Source organism: Cricetulus griseus, chromosome 3, assembly GCF_003668045.3.
Source record: "Cricetulus griseus strain 17A/GY chromosome 3, alternate assembly CriGri-PICRH-1.0, whole genome shotgun sequence".
Lineage (NCBI taxonomy): Eukaryota > Metazoa > Chordata > Mammalia > Rodentia > Cricetidae > Cricetulus > Cricetulus griseus.
This window is the reverse complement of record NC_048596.1, coordinates 205,853,300-205,874,995: the sequence shown is the minus strand read 5'-3', so window position 1 is coordinate 205,874,995 and position 21,696 is coordinate 205,853,300. Positions and strand designations below refer to the sequence as shown.

At 39.6% G+C, this 21,696-nt stretch overlaps 1 protein-coding gene across 1 annotated transcript; it reads left to right on the top strand.

Annotated features, from left to right (window-relative positions):
• Window positions 1-11,175: 11,175 nt before the first annotated feature.
• Window positions 11,176-12,309, top strand: LOC113834584 (actin, cytoplasmic 2-like). Its single transcript, XM_027404760.2, has one exon. It carries the CDS (start codon window positions 11,176-11,178, stop codon window positions 12,307-12,309), a length of 1,134 nt encoding a protein of 377 aa, XP_027260561.1.
• The last annotated feature ends 9,387 nt before the right edge of the window (window positions 12,310-21,696 follow it).

Genomic DNA, 21,696 nt, shown 5'->3' with positions numbered 1-21,696 from the left:
ATATTGTTCTTTCAAGTTTGTGAAGAACTGTGTTGGGATTTTGATGGGGATTGAGTTGAATCTATAGATTGCTTTTTGGCAAGATTGCCATTTTTACTATGTTGATTTCACCTACCCAAGAGCATGGGAGATCTTTCCATTTTCTGGTATCTTCTTTAATTTCTTTCTTTAAAAACTCAACGTTCTTGCTATACAGGTCTTTCACTTTTTTTGGTTAGTGTTATCTCAAGATATTTTATGTTGTTTGTGGATATTGTGAAGGGTGATGTTTCTCTGATTTCTTTCTCATTGGATTTATCATCTGTATATAGTAGGGCTACTGATTTTTTTGAGTTAATTTTGTATCCTGCTACTTTGCTGAAGGTGTATACCAGCTGTAGGAGTTCCCTATTAGAGTTTTTCAGGTCATTTGTGTAGACTATCATATCATCTGCAGATAGTGAAAGTTTGACTTCATCCTTTCCTATTTGTATCCGCTTGATCTCCTTTTGTTGTCTTATTGATCTAGCGAGGACTTCAAGTACAATATTGAAGAGATATAGAGAGAGTGAACAGCCTTGTCTTGTTCCTGATTTTAAAGGAATCGCTTTGAGTTTCTCTCATTTAGTTTGATGTTGGCAGTTGGTTTTGTCTATATTGCTTTGATAAAAGCAATATTTAGATATGTTTAGATATGTTCCTGTTATTCCTGTTCTCTCCAAGATCTTTATCATGAAGGGATGCTGGATTTTGTCAAAGGCCTTTTCAGCATCTAGTGAGATTATCATGTGTTTTTTCTTTTTCAGTTTGTTTATATGGTGGATTACATTGATGGATTTTCATATGTTGAACCATCCTTGCATCCCTGGGATGAAGCTTACTTGGATGATTTTTCTGATGTGTTCGTGGATTGAAGTCGCCAATATTTTGTTGAGTATTTTTGCATCCATGTTCAAGAAGGATATTGGTCACTAGTTCTCTTTTTTAGTTTTATCTTTGTGTGGCTTGGGTATCAATGTAATTGTAGTCTCCTAAAAGGAGTTTTGCAATGTCCCCCCTGCTTCTATTGTGTGGAACAATTTTAGAGGTACTGGTATTAGTGCTTCTTTGAATTTCTGGTAGAATTCTGCAGTGAAGCCATCTGGCCTTGGGCCTTTTTTGATTGGAAGGCATTTGGTGACTGCTTCTATTTAATTAGCGATTATAGGCCGATTTAAACTGCTTATCTGTTCTTGGTTAAATTTTGGTAAGTGATATCAACTCAGAAAATTGTCCATTTCCTTTAGATTTTCTAATTTTGTGGAGTACAGCTTTTCAAAGTATGACCTGATGATTCTCTGGATTTCCTCAGTGTCTGTTTTTATATCCCCCCTTTCATTTCTGATTTTGTTAATTAGCGTGCTCTCTCTCTCTCTCTCTCTCTCTCTCTCTCTCTCTCTTTCTCTCTCTCTCAGCCTTTTGGTTAGTTTGGATAGAGGTTTGTCTATCTCATTGATCTTCTCAAAGAACCAACTCTTTGTTTCATTGATGTAACTCTTTGTTACAACTCTTTGTAATGTTTTCTTAGTTTCTACTTTATTAATTTCAACCCTCAGTTTGATTATTTCCTGGCATGTTTTCCTCTGTGGTGAGTTTGCTTCTTTTTGTTCTAAAGCTTTCGGTTGTTCTGTCAATTCTCTAGTGTATTTATTCTCCAGTTTCTTCATGTGGACACTAGTGCTATGAACTTTCCTCTTAGCACTGCTTCTGAGTGTCACATAAGTTTGGGTATGTTGCGTCTACATTCTCATTAAAATCTAGGAAGTCTTTAATTTCTTTTTTTATTTATTCCTTGACCCAGAAATGGTGCAATTTGGTGTTATTCAATTTCCATGATCTTGTAGGGTTTCTGCAATTTTTATTGCTGTTGAAATCTAACTTTAAAGCATGGTGGTCTGATAAGATACAGGCGGTATTTCAATTTTTTTGTATCTGTGGAAGTCTGCTATGTTGCCAAGTATGTGGTCAATTTTAGAGAAGGTTTCATGTGGTGCTGAAAGGTATATTCTTTGTGTTTGGATGAAATGTTCTATAGATGTCTGTAAATCCCAATTGGTTCATAACTTCTGTTAGATCCTTTGTTTCTTTGTTAAGTTTCTGTCTGCTGGTCCTGTCTAGTGGTGAAATGGGGGGGTGGATTGTTGAAGTCTCCACTATATATGTGTGTGGTTTTATGTGTGATTTGAACTTTAGTAAGTTTCTTTTACAAATGTGAGTGCCTTCGTTTTTTGGGGCATAGATGTTTAGGATTGAGACTTCATCTTGATGGACATTTCCTGTTATGAGTATGAAATGCCCTTCTTCATCTCTTTTGATTGATTTTAAAGTCTAATTTGTTAGATATTAGGATTGCTACACCAGCTTGTTACTTGGGTCCATTTGATTGGAAAATGTTTTCCCAACCCTTTACTCTCAGATAACACCTGTCTCTGAAGTTGATGTGTGTTTCTTGTATACAGCAGAAGGATGGATTCTATCTTCGTATCCATTCGTTAACCTATATCGTTTTATAGGCAGGTTAAGACCATTCACACTGAGGGATATTAATGTCCATTTATTGTTGGTTCTTGTTTGTTTTGGATTTATTGCTGATGGTGTCATCGTGTGTGGATTTTGCCCTCCTGTTTCTTTTCCTGTTTTGTAAAGTTGGGTTATCTATTACCTATGTTTTTGCATGTGTATTTTTCTTCATTGGGTTGGAGTTTTCCCTCTAGGACTTTCTGTAGTGCTGGATTTGTGGATATGTATTGTTTAAATCTGGTTTTGTTATGGAATATCTTGTTTTCTCCATCTACAGTGATTGAAAGCTTTGCTGGGTACAGTAGTCTGGGTTGGCATCCATGTTCCCTTAGTGTTTGTAGGACATCTATTCGGGACCTTCTGGCTTTCAAAGTTTCCATTGAGAAGTCAGGTGTGATTCTGCTAGGTCTGCCTTTATATGTTACTTGACCTTTTTCCTTTGCTGCTCTTAATATTTTCTCTTTATTCTATAAGTTTGGTGTTTTGATTATTATGTGGTGAGGGGACTTCTTTTTGTGGTCCAGTCTATTTGGTGTTCTGTAAGCTTCTTGCACTTTTCATAGGCATATCTTTCTGTAAGTTGGGGAAGTTTTCTTCTATGATTCTATTGAATATGTTTTCTGTACCTTTGAGCTGTATTTCTTCACCTTCTTCTATATCTATTATTCTTAGATTTGCCCTTTTCAAGGTGTCCCATATTTCCTGGATATTTTATTTGTTGGATTTGAGATTTTCTTTGGTTGATGACTATATATCCTCTAGCGAGTCTTCAACAACTGAGATTCTCTCTTCCATCTCTTGTATTCTATTGTTTATACTCACATCCTTAGATCCTTATCATTTATCCAGCTTTTGTATTTCCAGCATCCCCTCATTCAGTGTTCTCTTTATTGTGTCTATTTCAGCTTTCATGCCTTGAACTGTTTCCAGTGCTTCCTTAACTTGTTTGGTTGTTTTTTCTTTAGATTCTTTAAGAGAGTTACTTATTTCTTGAATTTTTTTCTTCTATTTCTTTAAGAGATTTTCTTGTTTCCTCTATAAGAATCTCAAACATCTTCATAAAGTAGATTTTTATGTCTGTCTCTTTTTCTTCCACTGTGTTGTGCTTTTCAGATCTTGCTGGTGTGGAGTCCCTAGATTCTGGTAGTGTCATATTGGTCTTTCTGTTGAGTGTGTTCTTATTCTGCCTTCTTCCCATGTCTTCTTCCAGTGGGTGCAGGTGGGGTCTCTCTATCTCCTCTTGTCGCCCGATGGTGTGTGTGGGCCAAGACTTCAATGTCTGCAGCTATGGATTGTCTTGCCTCTCGGGGTAGTCTCCTCACTCAACAGAGGTCTGGGCGGCAGGGGGGGAAGGAAGAATGCAGTATTTCCAGACTCAGGGAGGTCTTCCTGTCTGGGTGGGTCCACTCAATAAAGCCCCAGACACAGAGAGATCCTGGGATGATGAGGGCCTTGGGCAGAACTAGGACTCAGGAGAGATCAGGGCAGTGGAGGGGGAAGGAAGAGTGAGGTATTTTCAGAATGAGGGAGGTCCTTCCTGTCTGGGCAGGTCCACTCTACAGTCACAGGCCCAGAGAGATTCTGGTCATCCCATAACTTTATAGTATCTTTTGTTGTTTTCTAACCAATATTCCTATATAAATTGCTTCAGTGTATGTCATTGCCAAATAGAGCATAAAAGGGATAAAGTCAAATTTCACAGTGTGGACACATCCCCTGTCCTAATGGGAATGCATTCCTTGTATGCTAGAGACGTAGCCTTCTGTCACACAGTCCTGTTGGTGGATGGGTTGTTGATCTCATAGCTTGTCTATCTATTGAATGGTGGTATCCTTATCTCCTCGGAAGCTGTCTAGTGTCCTGTGGCCCCATGTGCCAACTGGGTTTCATGCAACTATTCATCTGGCTCTCAGTGTGTGTCGCGCCAGTGACTCTCTGTGCAAAGACTCCTTTCCTCTGCCAATGAGTTAAGTTGAGAGAGGGCACTTGCCTGGGATGGGTTGAGGTTCAATTCTTGTCTTCAAACCCCAGATGTATTTGGAGTCCAGATTCTTACTGGGGAGACAAAAGGATCTCTTTTCATTCTTGTAAAAGGGTCTGTCCTGGCCAGTTTGACCATCACCCCTCAGTGAGCGTGCTGTCCTTTCTCCACTGAGAATTGTTGGAAGCCTTTTCAAAAAGTTAAGTGGCTGTAGGATTCTGGATGGCCCATGAGATGCAAGTTTTCCTCTGCCTGCTGGTCAATGTTCCTTCGACTCTAACCAGAGCCTTGGTTATTGATTGCTTTGTAAAGGTCACTGGAGTTCTGCTATGGGAAGGCTACAGCCCGTTTTGTTGTTCTTTGCTTTGTTGCTTGCTTTCATGCCTTTCTACTTTGGTTTGACCAATCTCATTGCCAGATGTGCCCACAGATATCTCCAGATAAGGTATGGGATTTGTGTTTTATTAAATTATTTAATTACTACTTGTATTTACATATCCATTCACTAGCCCATGCATCCTCCCATGTTCCCCACCAACCCTCCACCAACCCACACACCTACTCCTCCACAGGGATAGTGAGGCCCTCCACAGGGGACCTTCAAAGTCTGTCATATCATTTGTGGGAGGACCTAGGCCCTTAAGCTGTATCTGAGCTGCAACAGTATCCCTCCATAGCAAATGGACTCCCAAATCCATTTGTGCACTAGGGATAAAGACTGGCTTCCGTAGATTTTCTTGGCTTCCTACCTAGCACCCACATTCAGAGGGCTTCTTTTGGTCCAATGCTGTTACCCCAGCTTTATGACTAGGATCTCCATGCTATCAGTAGGTCAGGTCCACTGTTTCTGCGAGTTTCTCCACCCCATTTTGGCTCCGTTGCTCATCCCTCCATCCTCTCCACAAGTGGATTCCAATAGTATAGTTCAGTGCTTAGATGTGGGTGCCTGTTTCTGCTTTGAGCAGCTACTGGATGAAGACTCTAGGAGTGGTAACCAAGGTAGGCATAATCTCATTATGGGGGAAGGGCATCAATGGCATCCTCTCCACCACTGTCTGATTTCTTAGTTGGGTTCATCCCTATGATCCCCCTAATATTTCCCCTGTGCCAGACCTCTCTCCAAATCTGTACTGTCTCCCTCTATCAAGGTATTGCCTTTCTTGCCCTCCTCTATTCCTCCCCTGTCTCAGTCCTCTTGTTATCCTCCCCCTACTCCTCTTCCCTTCTCACCTACTTCCTCTCCTCCCCCAGCTCCCACTTTGGTCAGGGGATTTTGTCCCCATCCCCTTCTTTGAGGAACTATACAATCTTCTCTTGGGGTAGTCCTTGTTTCCTAGCTCCTCTGACAGTATGGGTTGTAGACAGTTAATCCTTTGCTCTATGTAATTGGGTTACCTCACTCAGGATGGTTTCTTCTAGTTCCATCAATTTGCCTGTGAATTTCAAGATGGGTTTGTAGCCCAGATTCTTAATGGGGAAGAACTGATCTCCTTGCATTCTTTAAAACCTTCTGTCCTGGCTGGTTTGAACATCACCCCTGGGTGAGGGTGCTGTCCTTTCTCCACTGGGAATTGTTGGAAACCTTTCCAAAAAGTCAAGTGGCTGTGGCATTCTGAATGGCCTGTGAGATTCAAGTTTTCCTCGGTCTGGGGGTTCATGTTTCTAGGACTGGCACCAGAAGCCGACGTTATTGATTGCTATGTGAAGGCCACTCAAATTCTGCCATGGAGAAAGCTACCTTCCGTTTTGTTGTTCTTTGCTTCATGGATTGCTTTCTTGCCTATCCCCTTTGGTTTGACTAATCTTGTCACGGGACAAGCCCACACAGTTCTCCCCGTGACGGATGGAGTTTCTGTGAAAATTGCATTGGAGACCTGAGGACCAAAGCAGTGAATCCTTTCTTTGCTTTTGGGAGGGCAGGCCTTTAAAGCCCTGGGCCTTGGCAAGTTTCCAGCCCAGGATAATGTCTCCAAGTCTTCTTTCATATCAAAGCAATCAGCTTTCCTATATGCCGGCTCTTGTTTCATGGATTTCAAAGTCTTCTTATCACTTGAAGCCATTTGAATGAAATGGCTTCCACCATGTGTATGTGTCTTCTATGTTTGTATGATTGCCCATTGTCTAGAGACAGACTACTTGTATGCCTGCACACGTTTGTTTGCATCCCGTGGCTTTGCTAAGCGTGTTTACTTCACTGTGGTGTCTACATCTGCAGGCCTCGTGGCCTTTCCTGGATGGAATGTTTTCCTTTGGTAATAAAACTTGTTTAACCCCTAACTCCTGGGTTTGGTGTCCCTTTCCTTGCCTTGACTGGATCCATTGCACTGTGTGACCACAAGCATTTTCCTGAAGAGGAGGGCTGACAATGGTTGTGGTTTCTTGTTCCTGCTTTATTCCAAGTAACTTTATGGGTTTGCTGTGCAGGAATCTTTTGCCTCTGACCCCGGGTTCAGGGCTCATTGCCTAGATATGGAAAAGGAATGCTCTGCCTGTGGTTGAACCCTGTGGACGCCTATCAGGAAGGGATGTTGGATCTTGGCAAGGGTCTACTCAACATCTACAGGCATGATATAAGCGTGCCTGTGTTTGACTCTGCCTAGAGAAGGGAGGGCATGAAAATAGGTGAGCCTGCATTGGATTTTGTAGACAGGTGACTCATGACATGAAAACAATTGCATTGTCATAATTACAGACATCCAAGCCAGGCTAAGGTGAAAGCTCCTGTATGTTTTCATTACCATTGTGACATTTTTAGGTTTTCATGCTAGAAGTTTTCTGGTCATGTCTTCACATGAACTGCCCTGGAGATAATGCTTGCCCCCAGACTGATAGCTTTGTTTTAAAGGAGGAAACCCCAATTCTCCTTTTGTGAATTTTGATGCACAAATGCCTCCAGAGTGGTGAGACGCTGGACAGGGAGTTTTATTCCTTGTTAAGGACTAATGATCTGTGAAAGTCTGACAGCAGGGCCATATGTGAGTTCTGATAGAGGAACACAGCATGTCTATTGGAGAAATTGAAGGCCACCCGCCCTTGAGTCAGAGTGTTTGATCATGGAAATGGCAGGTCAGAGTTCTCTCCCTATTTGGAGCTTTGAACTGAGTTAGTAATGTCTGGAGTGTATGTGCCTTCTCTGAGTATCTAATAGGTGAGTATGATTGGACCAAGTTACATGTATGTCTGCTTTCGTGTCCATGTTTCCAATTGTAGTTCATTCATAATGTATTTTTTGGCATTCCTCTTCTCCATTTCTCCCGTATTACTGTCAAAATTGAAACAAAATATGAAAAATTATTTTTGTACATTGTTCAAATATTTCTCTCATGTAGGTTGATTAAATGTCTTCCCTCTTCTAGATTTTCATAGTAACATCTTGTGTTTTCCACATATGAAGAATATTGTTTGTTTGTTTGTTTAATTTTATGTGTTATTTTCTATATTTCATATTGTAATATTTTTAAAACAAGAATATAACTGTGGTTTGAAATTTCAGTAAAATTTTTCTACAACATGTTTCCAATTCTAATTTTATAGAATGTGAATGACCCCTTTGTCTTCCAAGAGACTGTTACGGATAGTTTTCCTTCATTGAACATGGACCAAGCTGCAGAAATAAATTTATTAATGCATGTAGAAAACAGTAAGTTATACATTTTGAAACTTAATCATTACACAGAGTTTGTAAATTAGAATACTGTTTTAATCAGGTAAAGATTTTACTCTCTAAACAGAGAACTAGAAGACTCATGAAATGGTAAGTCCCAAGTTACAAGATTTCAGTATTAGGTGAAGTTGATCTACTCATTGATGAAGCTGTATCAGTTCAGAGTTGTGTTTCCAAACTCTTGAGAAATATTTGTTTGCAAAGAGGAAAAGGAGAGTGAGAATAAATATAGGCAAATGAGACATTTGTCCCTATTAGCCAATGGGAAAATAATTCTTAGTAATGGAATGGCTGGAGTGGTTAATGTGGAAAAGTTATAAAAAAAATTACCTCACTGTTTAAATTGAAGTAAGATTGAAGTGTCTGATCAAGAACTAGAATTTTTTCACCACAAATATAAACATTGTATTCCTTATCCATGTTTGTATAGTAACTAATGTGACATTGTGCTGTCACCTCATAGACTGGTGGTTTATGTTGCTAAATCTTAGAATTGAAATGAAAAAAAAGAAATGGTTTACATATGGAAGGATTAGCAATGTTATTCAAAACAGTTCCATCAAAAATTAATGACTTGTATTATACTTTCAAATCAGAAGATGAGCTAGAAAGACCTACAGGACACTTTGAAAAGGGTGATTGAAAGCAAAGAAAGGTACTTGTAAATGGCATATTAACCAGAGTGTTTCAAAATTTCATGCATCTGCTATCACAGAGCATGTTAAAATGATATTTCCCTTTTAAAGATGTGGTATACACTCTTTTGAATAAGGTCTTGCAGATGCTAATGCTTCTTCTACCAGTCTGCTATATGCAAAGAATAAAAACTTATCTTCAAAGAACTCTATGGCATGTTCAAAGCACAGTAGTTTAAGATTATTAGGACCTATGGAAAGCACATTTTTCAGCCTGTGGAAATTAATCATATCTGAAGAAAAATAAAGTATAAAACTATGCATCACCATAGTACATGTTCAATAGGATACTATGTGATTCTTAAATTATTTCTGATTATTTCATGTAAAAGCTGATATTAGAATAAGGCTTAACTGGAATGGATGAAATAGATGAAGTCGTTACAAGTGCAAAGGAGTTTTTGAAAAAGATGGATAGTCTACTTTATAGGCAAATGGGAAGAAAAGAATTTGGTAAATTATGAGTTTATCTTTCAGAATCTTGAGAGAAGTCTAACTGCATTTGTATTCAAATCAAGTAATAGATTTTTGCTGGAGTACTGTGCTTTGGAAACAGAAGGAAGGACTGACATTAGGATAAACTCTTCCCTCTCACAACTCTCAGGTGTCCAAATATAATCTACATTAAGTTTAGGTAGTATTTGAGATCAATATAAATACACAGGGGAAAATCTCTTTTGAAATTAGCCTTATTGTATGTTAACTGATTCAGATATATTAAGGTGCCATTTGTATAAATGAGGCTATTCACCTTATTTGTTTGCATCTGTGTTTGTTCTACTGTATGTATCAGGTATTTCAGTGCCCTTGATCAACCATGGATTCAGATCTGTAGCTGCAAGTGCTACAGTACAGCAATAACACATGTTTTATTTTGTCCTTATCTTGCACAGTTAACATATTAGAGGCCCTTTACTATCCTTGAGAGCAGTTCTTGTGAGCTCTTCAAGCAAAGTCACAGACCCATACAACTTATAAGCTCTCATTTCTTTGTAATGCTTACCCTTTTGTTTTGTTTTATGAAATTTTATTATTGTCGGTGGTATTTTGTTTAGGGATTTTTTTCCCAGGATCTCAACATAGTAGGCACATATTGCACCAGTGAGCTACACATCCTAGTTAATGGTATTGTGCTGTCCTATGCTTTGGAGTTCCACAAAGCATCACAAGGCACCCAGATGAGTTCTTCAACATAGTAAAATGTGGAATAGAAAAACAACAAAGTGACACAAACAACATAAAAATGTTCACATGGGTCATTCTCATCTCACCTGTTTCAAGGGATAAGGGAGCGCAGTTGTGCACAGCTTCAGATAGTACATCTACTAATTCCTTTATTCACATTCTGCATTGGATACTGGACTGGGGCCAATTACATATTCAGCATTTCAGAAAAGTCCCTTAATTCAGACCAGAAACACCTTCACATTCTATCCTTCCCTTCCCTTAATCCATTCCCTAACTTACTCATTGTGTCACATTCAGGCTCCAACCCCTCGGAGAAAGATCCCCTTGCACTGCAATTGTAAACACAGAGGTCCAAGCATAGAGAAATTACACATTAGACTTACATAACCTGAGTCCTTTCCAAAACTGCATGCTGAGCCCTTTCTCTTCCTCTGTTATCCTCTGCTGTAACTAAGTAACTAGTGAAATCCTAACAGTCCTAGAATCAATTTAGTAATAGCTACTCCTTTTGGTATTTCTTTTCATCCCTTCCTACACTACCTTTCATGCTCCTCCCACTTTATGCTCCAGAGTAATCTTAACTTATGACTTTCAGTTTTGGACATAGTGTTTCCTATAGAAAGCCCCTAGCTGACACTGCTATTTACTACTTGAAAAGTCGTACCAAAACCTTATAGGAACACCATAAATACTGAGTAAAATTAAGTATGCTCCAATCAGAATGATTTAAATGATGGTCCACAAGCACAGGAGAAAATTTTATGATCAAAGTCTGAAGAAAATTTCTGTCCAATGGATAAAAGTAGTTAGGAATCATTAAACACGACACCAACCACAGGGAAAACAATACCTGTTCCCCTTTCATATGTTGTTATGTATGGGGTATATAATTTTGGGCCAAATGACACATTGAAATACCATATATATATATATATTCTATATATACTATACTATAAATATATATACTATAAATAAAAATATAGTATTTTATAAGAAGTAAATATTTTGGCAGTAGATTACACTTCATTGTATTTTTTTTTTATTCCTGCCCACTCTTTTTCTCTGCTCTGCGCTGAACATCTATAGGACACTCTACCTTTTTTAATGAAATGACAATGGAAGATGAAGTTACCAAAGCACTTGTTATGGACAACGGATCTGGCACATGCAAAGCTGGCTTTGCTGGTGAAAGGGCCCCCAGGGTCGTATTCCCCTCCATCATAGGGCGGCCCTGTTACCAAAGAATCATGTTGGGAGTGGATCAGAAAGATTGCTACATAGGCAATGAGGCCCAACGTAAGAGGGGTATCCTGACCCTGACGTACCCTATTGAGCAAGGCGTTGTCACCAACTGGGACGACATGGAGAAAATATGGCATCATGCTTTCTACAACGAACTACGTGTGGCTCCCGAGGATCACCCACTGCTCCTAACGGAGCCCCCACTTAACCCAATCATTAACAGAAAGAATATGATGCAGATAATGTTTGAAACCTTCAACACGCCAGCAATGTTTGTGGCCATTCAAGAGACTCTGTCTCTCTATGCATCTGGGAGAACAACTGGCCTTGTCCTTGAGTCTGGCGACGGTCTCACACATACTGTGCCCATCTACGAAGGCCAAGCCCTTCCCCATGCCATCTTGCGTATGGAGCTAGCTGGCAGGGACCTGACAAAGTACCTTACAAAAATTTTGTTCGACTGTGGCTACAACTTCACTACAACAGCTGAAAAGGAGATTGTTCGTGACATCAAGGAGAAGCTATGCTATGTTGCCTATGATTTTGAAAAAGAAATGGCCTCGACTGCATACTCCCGCTTGGAGAAGAGTTACAAGCTTCCTGATGGCCACATGCTAACTATAAGCAAGGAGCGATTCCAGTGCCCAGAGGCACTTTTCCAGCCTGATTTCCTGGGCATCAAGTCTTGTGGAATCCACAAAACTATCTTTAGCTCTATCAATAAATGTGATGTGGATATCCACAAAAGCCTGTATGGCAACATTGTGTTGTCTGGTGGCACCACCTTGTACCCAGGCATAAAGGATAGGATCCAAAAGGAACTCAAGAGCCTAGCACCCAGCACGATAAAAGTGAAGAGCATTTCTCACAAGAATGCCAAAATTTTAGTTTGGATTGGCGGTTCCATCTTGGCCTCACTGCCCACTTTCAGGCAGATCTGGATTACGAAAAGAGAATATGAAGAATCAGGCCCTTCGATAGTCTACTGCAAATGCACCTAGATGGGCTCAAAATCATCATGAATTATCAATCTTTTTCTGGAAGAGGTACACACCTCTTATTACCTTACACAATTGTAACTGTTCTTTGAAAATAAATGTTTAAAGTTTGTATCTGAGTATCAGCATTTGATTCAAGAATTTGCTGCTCATTTTAGATTTTGTATTCGAGTTGTATGCTTAATATCTCTTGTACATGTTTAATACCCTATGGATATGTTGATGTAGTACTTAGTATATGTGGTTCAGTCACTTGGACATTGAGAACAGGCTACTGAAAAAGAAATCCCCAGCCTGGTGGGTTTGTGAGAGCACAATGCAGTGACCTCTGCAGGCACTAACTGGCTGTTGACCGTTCCAGGATTTCTCAAGTCTGACAAGGGTACCTGAAACAATTACCACTTTTGTCATACCCGTCTAACCCAGTGTGGAAGTCTGAGCATTAGGACCCAGTTTTGGTTCTAGTGTTTTCCATCTGAACCCCATGGGTTGTTAATGCCTTAAGTTGGGAATGTTAGCCTTGACACCTATTAATTTATTCCTCCTTGTTATTTCAGTAAGATTTTGTGTACTCAAGTCTTTAAGAAATGACAAATTTTGGATTTCTACTGCTCAGTGAGAAATTGAGGCCCCACAAACATGTCTGAAAGTGCTCAGAATTTTTTTTTTTTACTTTGGAACACCAACATATTTTCTCAAACTACTTTAAAACATTCTTCATCATAACAACCAATGACTTTTTTCCTTTTTTTAGCCTTAGAAACACTTATTTTACATGTTAATCCCCCTATTCCCTTGCCCTCCCAACCTCCCATGCCCCTGACCAACCCCCTCAATCCACTGCCACCCATTCCCCAAGGATAGTGAGGCCCTCCATGGAGGACCATCAAAGTCCCTCACATCATTTAGAGGAGGGCTTAGGCCCTCTTTCGTGTATCTGGGCTGCAACAGTATCACTCCATTGGGAATGGGTTCCCAAGTTCCATTTGTGCACTAGGAATAAACACTGGCTCCACTGTTAGAGGTCCCATAGACTGCCCAGGTTTCCTTGCTGGCACCCACATTCAGAGGGCTTGGTTCAGTCCAAAGCTGGTTCCCCAGCTTTACAACTAGGATCTCCATGCTTTCGCTGAGTCACGTCAACTGTTTCGGTGGGTTTCTCCAGCACAACTGTGGCTCCTTTGCTCATCCCTCCTTCCTCTACACAACTGGATTCCAGGAGTATGGCTCAATGTTTAGCTGTGGGTACCTGCTTCTGCTTTGATCACCTACTGGATGAAGGCCCTAGGAATGGCAACCAAGGTAGTCATCAATCTCATTATAGGGGAAGAGCATTAAAGGCAGTCTCTCCACTATTACCTAGATTCTTAGCTGTAGTCAACCCTGTGGATCCCCGGACATTTCCTCAGTGCCAGACCTCTCTCCAAACCTATACTGGCCCCCTCTATCGAGGCATATCCTTTCTTGCCCTCCTCTATTCATCCCCTGTCTCAGTCCTCCTGATCCCTCCTGTTCTCCTCCCCCTCTCCCTTTCCCACCTCCATCTTCTCCTTCCCCATTCTCCCAATATGCTTAGGAATTCTTGTCCCCCTTCCCTTCCCTTCTTTGGGGGAGCATGCATTTTTCTCTTAGAGTTCTCCTTGTTTCCTAGTTTCTCTGGTCAAACAATGGCTTTTTATCTAAATATTCATTATAGTTAGCTCAGTGGGCTTCTCAGCAGAATCTGTTTAAAGAGAACAAAATAAGAACTCAGAAAGAAAAGCAAAATGGAACAATGGTAGAAAATATGTGGCCATTAGTAGGTAAATATTTAAATTTCAATTATACACTCTGTGCTGTTTTCTAAATAACATTGGGTGGGATCTATTTTCGCAGTAATGTCCCCTAAGCCAGGAGGATACATTTAATATTTCCTTTATCATTAATACACCAAAATTAAATACTTCATTGCTTAAAAGCTTTTCATTCTTTCTTAGAAGTTTCGTTAATATATACAACTATAAATAAATCTTATGTACATACCACTAGCACTCACCAACGTCCCCTGGTACCTATCAGCTGGCCTCCTTCTAGACTTCATGACCTTAAAAAAAACTGTTAGCCCTTTGAGTTTATTAGTGCCAGTCATATGTTCATGGCTGTGGAGCCACCAACTGGAACATGACCAGGACCCCAATCAAAAGTGATTCTCCTTCTTTGGCAGCCATGAGTTGCCAATAGCTCCTCAACTAGTGGAGAGGCATTGGGAGCCCTTCCCTCACAAGTGTTGAAATTGAGACTGGCTTGATCTTGTGCCAGTCTTATGGAGACTACACAGCTGACAGGAGTTGATATGTTCACCTGTCATGTCATGTTCAGAAAAGAGTATTTCCATGAATTTTCCCATAGGTGGATTTTGAAGGTTTTGTTTGCTGTTTTTCTCTTTTTCAGATTTTTTTATTTGAATTAGAAACAAGATTGTTTTACATGACAATCCCAGTTCCCTTCTCCCTCCAGTCCTCCCCTACCACCCCAGCAACTAAAACCCTACCTATCACATATCCTTTCTTCTACTGTTCCTCTGACTCAACCTTTCTGCTCCCTCATGACCGCTGCATCCTTCCTCTTCTTCCCTTCTCATTCTCATAACTTCCTCCCCTCTCTTCCTGTGCTCTCAATTTGCTCAGGGAATCTTGACCCTTTCCCCTTCTCCAGGGGACCATGTATGTCTCTCTTAGGGTCCTCCTTGTTTACTAACTTCTCTGGCAGTGTGGATTATAGGTTGGTAATCCTTTACTCTATGTCTAAAATCCACATATGAGTAAGTACTTATCATGTGTGTCTTTTTGTGATTGGGTTACCTCGTTCAGAATGGTTTCTTCTACTTCCATCCATTTTCTGGCAATTGTCAAGATTCCATTGTTTTTTCTGCTGAATAGTACTCCATTGTGTAAATGTACCACATTTTCTCTTCCCACATTCTTCGGTTGAGGGGCATCTAGGCTGCTTCCAGTTTCTGGCTATAACAAATAGTGCTGCTCTGAACATCGTTGAACAGATTTCCTTGTTGTATGAATGTGCTTCTTTTGGGTATATGCCTAAGAGTAGAGTTGCTGGATCTTGTGGTAGACTCATTCCCATTTTCATGAGGAGTCGCCATACTGATTTCCAAAGTAGATGTACAAGTTGGCACTCCCACCAGCAGTGGAGAAGTGTTTTCGAGAATAGCTTCTTGAGTTCTTTGTATATTTTGGAGATCAGCCCTCTGTCAGATGTGGGGTTGGTGAATATCTTTTCCCAGTGTGTGGGCTGCCATTTTGTCTTGCTGACTGTGTCCTTTGCCTTACAGAAGCTTCTCAATTTAAAGAGGTCCCCTTTACCAATTGTTGTTCTCAGTGTCTGTGCTACTGGTGTAACATACAGGAAGCAGTCTCCTGTACCAATTAATTCAAGTGTATTTCCCACTTTGTCTTCTAATAGGGTTAGTGTGGCTGGGATTATGTTGAGGTCTTTGATCCATTTTGATTTAAATTTTGTGCAAGGCAATAGGCTTGGGTCTATCTGTAGCCTTCTACATGTCCACATCCAGTTATTCCAGCAATATTTGTTGAAGATGTTCTCTTTGTTCCCACGTATAAATTTGGATTGTTTGTCAAACATCAGGTGTTCATAGGTGTGTGGGTTAATATCAGGGTTTTCAATCTGATTCCATTGGTCTACCTGTCTATTTTTGTGCCAATACCAAGCTCTTTTCAGGACTGTAGCTCTGTAATAGAGCTTGAAGTCAGGGATGGTGATGCCTCCAGAAGTTCTTTTATTGTAGAGGGATGTTTTGGCTATCCTGGGTCTTTTGTTTCTCCATATAAAGTTGAGAATTGTTCTTTCAAGGTCTGGGAAGAAATGTGTTGGGATTTTGATGGGGATTGCTTTGAAGCTGTAGATTGCTTTTGGCAAGACTGCCATTTTTATCATGTTGATCTTACTTATCTAAGAGCATGGGAGATTTTCCATTTTTTGTTATCTTCTTTAATTTCTTTCTTTAGATTCTAAATTCTTATAGTACAGGTCTTTCACTTTTTTAGTTAGTGTTACCCCAAGGTATTTTATCTTGTCTGTAGCAATTGCAAAGGATGATGTTTCTCTGATTTCTTTCTCCACCAATGTGTCATCCGTATATAGTAGGGCTACAGATTTTTTTGAGTTAATCTTGTATCCTGCCACTTTGCTGAAGGTGTTTATCAGCTGTAGGCGGTCCCTGGTAGAGTTTTTCGGTTCACTTATGTAGACTATCATATCATCTGCAAATAGTGAGAATTTGACTTCTTCGTTTCCGATTTGTATTCCCTTGATGTCCTTTTGTGGTCTTATTGCTCTAGCTAGAACTACAAGGACAGTATTGAAGAGGTATGGGGAGACTGGACAGCCTTGTTTCATCCCCGATTTTAGAGGAATTGCATTGAGTTTCTCTCCATTTAATTTGAAGTTGGCTGTCGGCTTGCTGTATATTGCTTTTATTATGGTCAGGTACATTCCTGTTATTTCTGATCTCTCCAAGACCTTTATCATGAAGGGGTGTTGGATTTTGTCAACAGCTTTTTCAGCATCTAGTGAGGAGATCATGTGTTTTTTTTTTTCCATCAGTCTGTTTAAATGGTCGATTGCATTGATGGATTTTCGTATGTTGAACCATCCTTGCATCCCTGGGATGAAGCCTACTTGATCATCATGAATGATTTCTCTAATGTGTTCTTGGATTTAATTTGCCAGTATTTTATTGAGTATTTTTGCATCAATGTTCATGAGTGATATTGGTCTGTAGTTCTCTTTCTTAATTGTGTCTTTGTGTGACTTGGGTATCAAGGTTATTGAAGCCTCATAAAAAGAGTTTGGCAATGACCCTTCTGCTTCTATTGTGTGGAATACTTTGAGGAGAATTGGTATTAGCTCTTCCTAGAATTTCTGGTAGAATTCTGCACTAAAGCCATCTGGTCCTGGGCTTTTTTTTGTTTTGGGTTGGGAGACTTCTGATGACTACTTCTATTTCATTAGGGATTATATGTCTATCTAAGTTCCTTATCTGTTTTTTATTTAATTTTGGAAAGTGAAATCTGTCCAGAAAATTGTCCATTTCCTTTAGATTTTCAAATTTTGAGGAATATAGGTTTTCCAAGTATGACCTGATGATTCTCTGGATTTCCTCTGTGTCTGTTGTTATGTCCCCCTTTTCATTTCTGATTTTATTTGAATGTTCACTCTCTGCTGTTTGGTAAGTTTGAATATAGGTTTGTCTATATTGTTGATTTTCCAACTCTTCGTTATATTGATTCTTTGTATTGTTCTCCTAGTTTCCATTTTATTGATTTCAGCCCTCAATTTGATTATTTCCTGGCATCTGCTCCTCCAGGGTGTATTGGCTTCTTTGTGTTCTAAAGCTTTCAGTTGTGCTGTTAATTCTTTAGTGTGATTATTCTCCTGTTTCTTCATGAGGGCACTTAAGGCTATGAACTTTTCTTAGCACTGCTTTCAAAGTGTCCCATAAGTTTGGGTATGTTGTGTCCACATTCTCATTGAATTCTCGGAAATCTTTAATTTATTTTTTTATTTCTTCCTCAACCCAGGAAGTTTGCAGTTGGGAGTTACTTAATTTCCACGAGTTTGTAGGTTTTCTGCAATTTTTGTTGTTTAATTCTAACTTTAAAGCATGGTGGTCTGATAAGATACAGGGAATTATTTGTATTTATAAATTTTTAATTATAAGTATGCATTTTTCTTAGTCATTGTTCTATCTGTGAAGCTATGCCATTACCCAGGCACCTCTTAGAAGTTAAATCTTTAATTGGTGTTCAGTTATGTTTTCAGAATTTAGTCCATTAATGGTTTCAGAGATTTAATCTGTTATCATCATGGTGGGGAGCATGGCAGAATGCAGGCAGGCTTGGTGCTACAAGAAGGTGCTGATAACTACATCCTGATCTATGGACAGAGATAGAGTGAGACACTGGACCTGGCTTGGGATTACACAACATCAAAGCCCATCCCCATTGACACACTTCCCCCAAATGGTTCTACTCATGATGAATAAGCATTTAAATATATGAGCCTATGGGAGCCATTCTCATCAAACTACCATAATATTTGAGTGTGGATTTGTGCATATGAGCATGGGTGACTGTGCCGGCCTGAAAGGGGTTGCTAATCCCCCAGAGCTGGAAATACACATATCAATGACCTGTCTAGCCTGAATTCTTGGACCCAAACTTGTGTACTCAACAAAAGTAGTATATGCTCCTAATGGCTGCATCACTTCTTCAGCCCTTTAGCTGCTGTTTTAATAACCCATTCTTTCTTTGCAATAACCCTGTCCCAGTAGGTTTGTAGAGTATGTGGAAATATCTTGATATTGCTTGTCTTCAGTCCAGCTATGCACATTTGTGGTTGTGTAAATTACAACACTGTCACTGGCAATTCTCCATGGATACCAATATTTAACATTTAAGAGGGTAAGACCCTGAATTGTGACTTCTCCTCTTGCAATGCATTCTATACAGCAAGCTATTCTAGCATTGCATATGAAACATATGGCCCTTTGCATCTCAGAGTAGGAAACCTTACTGGAACTATTTCCTCCTGTGTTTCTACTATATGCACTTCTGAGCTTCTGTAATTTCTTTATTTTTTTAATCTTTAGATTTTAACTTAACTACAGTATTTCTCCCTTGCCTTTCTCCTTCCAGACCCACCTGAATACCTCTCCCATTTCTTCAAATTCACTGTGTCGTTTTTATTAGTTATCATTGTGTGCATATTTGTGAAAAAATATGTATGTATGTATGTATGTATGTATGTATGTATGTATGTATGTATGCATATTCCTAATATAACCAGCATGGTTCATATAATGTTACTTTTATGTATGTTTTCAGGCATGACCTCTTAGCACTACACAAACAGTTGGTACACTCTCTCCTGGAGTAGGCCACTTTTTCTGCTCCCAGCTTTTCTCATTTGCTAACTATTCTTTGTATCGGGTTGAGGATCATGGGCTTGTCTCCATCCAGTTTGGTCTGATCACTGATGTTGGCCTTGTTCACCTAACATTTAGGCAGTCATGTTGGTGAGAGACTATGGTTATTCTTTCTGATGGCATTAGGAGAAACAATGCCTGATGGCATTAGGAGTAAACTCACCAATCCTTTCTCTGCTTCTTCCCTAGAATGACCTGTGGTCTTTTTACAAGGTTAATTTTTCACTGGGGGAAAGGAAACAATCAGACTGTCCAGGGTCTATAGGATACTGGTTCTGGGTTGATGCTGATTCCAGGTCCCAAGAATCATTGTGTTCTTCCAGTTATAGTAACAGTTTATGGCAGGCCAGGTGATTAATGGAGTTTTGGCTGAAATCTGACTCACATTAGGCCCCTTATTCCTTGAATTCATCCCGTGGTTATTTCCCCATTTCCAGAATCCATAATATGACGAATATATTCAGAAGTTGGCAGAAGTCTCACATTGATTCCCTGTCCTGTGGGATGAGAGCTATTATGGCTGGAAGGCTAAATGGAAGGCTTTAGAATTGCCTCTGTCAAAGAAAATAGTGAACCAAAAATAGTATAGCATCCTTGAAGGAATTGCAGAAACCAGTGCCACCATAATGGACTGGAAAGGTGCAGAGCTGGTGGTTCCCACCACATCTTTCTTTAATTCTCCTATCTGGCCCTTGAAGAAGACAGACAGATCATGGAGAATGACAGTTGACTATGAAAAACTTAATCAGATAGTATTGAAAGTACACTGGATCGGGATGTTCTATCATATAGGCTCCACAGTCCATTTGGATCCATCAGTGAAAATATTTGTGGCTCCAGCAATAGGAGCTGCTGCAGTCATTTTAGGAAAAATAACCGGATTTTCTTTAAAAAATGACATTAGAGGGTGTTTTGGATAATGATTATCTATTTCTCCTGAAAATCCACATCGAAGAATTGCCCAATCATGCACAGTTCCGCAAAGTATCTTAACTTGTTGAGCAGTATAAGGGATTATGATCTTATTTGGTAGTCTCCCAAAATATTGAATGCATTGCTGTATCCCATTTTGAGCCAAGTCAGCAACCGCTGAAGGATAGTATTCAATAGTTTTTCCTGGGGGGATTTAGAATAAATCCATAGTAACGGATAATCTTGCCACAGCAAAGCTGTAGGCTGGAAGAATGTTGGAAGCACACACAAAAGAATATCCACATTTTCTATTAGGCATCTAAGGCTGGCATTTTGTAATTCTGTCTCCACTTTCTTTAAAGCTTCTCTGGCTTCAGCGGTTAACTGCTTAGGTGAATCTAATGCTGAATCACCATTGAGAATATTATACAATGGTTTCAACTCATAATTAGATAATTTTAAATAAAACCTTATCCAATTTATATCTCCCAACAACTTCTGAAAATCATTAAGAGTTTTTAAATTATCTTTTCTAATCTCTATCTTTTGTGGAATAATTGTATGAGGGAGAATCTTGAACCCTAGACAGTTAATAACAGTGTCCTTTTGTACCTTTTCTGAGGCTATGACTAAATTATGCATCTCAAGCAATTTTACCAATTTTGTATATGCCTTATTGAACGTTTTATCATCTTTGGCAGCCAATAAAATATCATCCATATAATGAACACATCTAATCTTTGGAAAGTCCACTCTCAAAGGAACAATGGTTTCTGCTACAAACAACTGACACATAGTAGGACTATTGGCCATCCCCTGTGGCAACACTATCCATTCATATCTTAGATCAGGTTGTTCATGATTACAAGAGGGCAGCGCAAATGCAAAATGCCCTGAATCCTTGGCACACAAAGGTATGGAAAAGAAACAATCTTTAATGTCTATAGAGATGATAGGCCATGATGCAGGTAAAGAAGTTAAAAATGGAAGATCACATTGCACAGGGCCCATAATTTGCATCTGCTGATTAATAGATCTAAGATCATGAAGCAGTCTCCATTTACCAGATTTTTTCTTAATGACAAAAATAGGAGTATTCCATGGAGATAGAGGCTTTTATATGCCCCAGATCCAGCTGCTCTTGCACCAGTTTTTCAGAGGAAAGTGGCCACTGAGGAACCCATACCGGCTCCTCTGTTTTCCAGGTAATAGGAATACCTCCCTCAGTGGCCCCTAGGAAAAACCCAGACCTAGATTCTTAGGTCTCGGTTGTGGAATAATAGGACTGGCACGACCCCGCGGATGTTTACCGAGGCCTCGACCTGGTACGTATCCCATTCGTTTCATGATATCTTGAGATGTTTCTGAGTATTCATTTGTGAGTTTAAAACCCATATCCTTTAACAAATCTATTCCCCATAGTGAAATTGGTAAGCCTAACACAAAAGGTTGCATGGTCCCTGAATGCCCTTCCT

Coding starts and splice junctions, on each gene's coding strand:
- LOC113834584 (XM_027404760.2), top strand. CDS start 11,176: ATGACAATGGAAGATGAAGTTACCAAAGCACTTGTTATGGACAACGGA.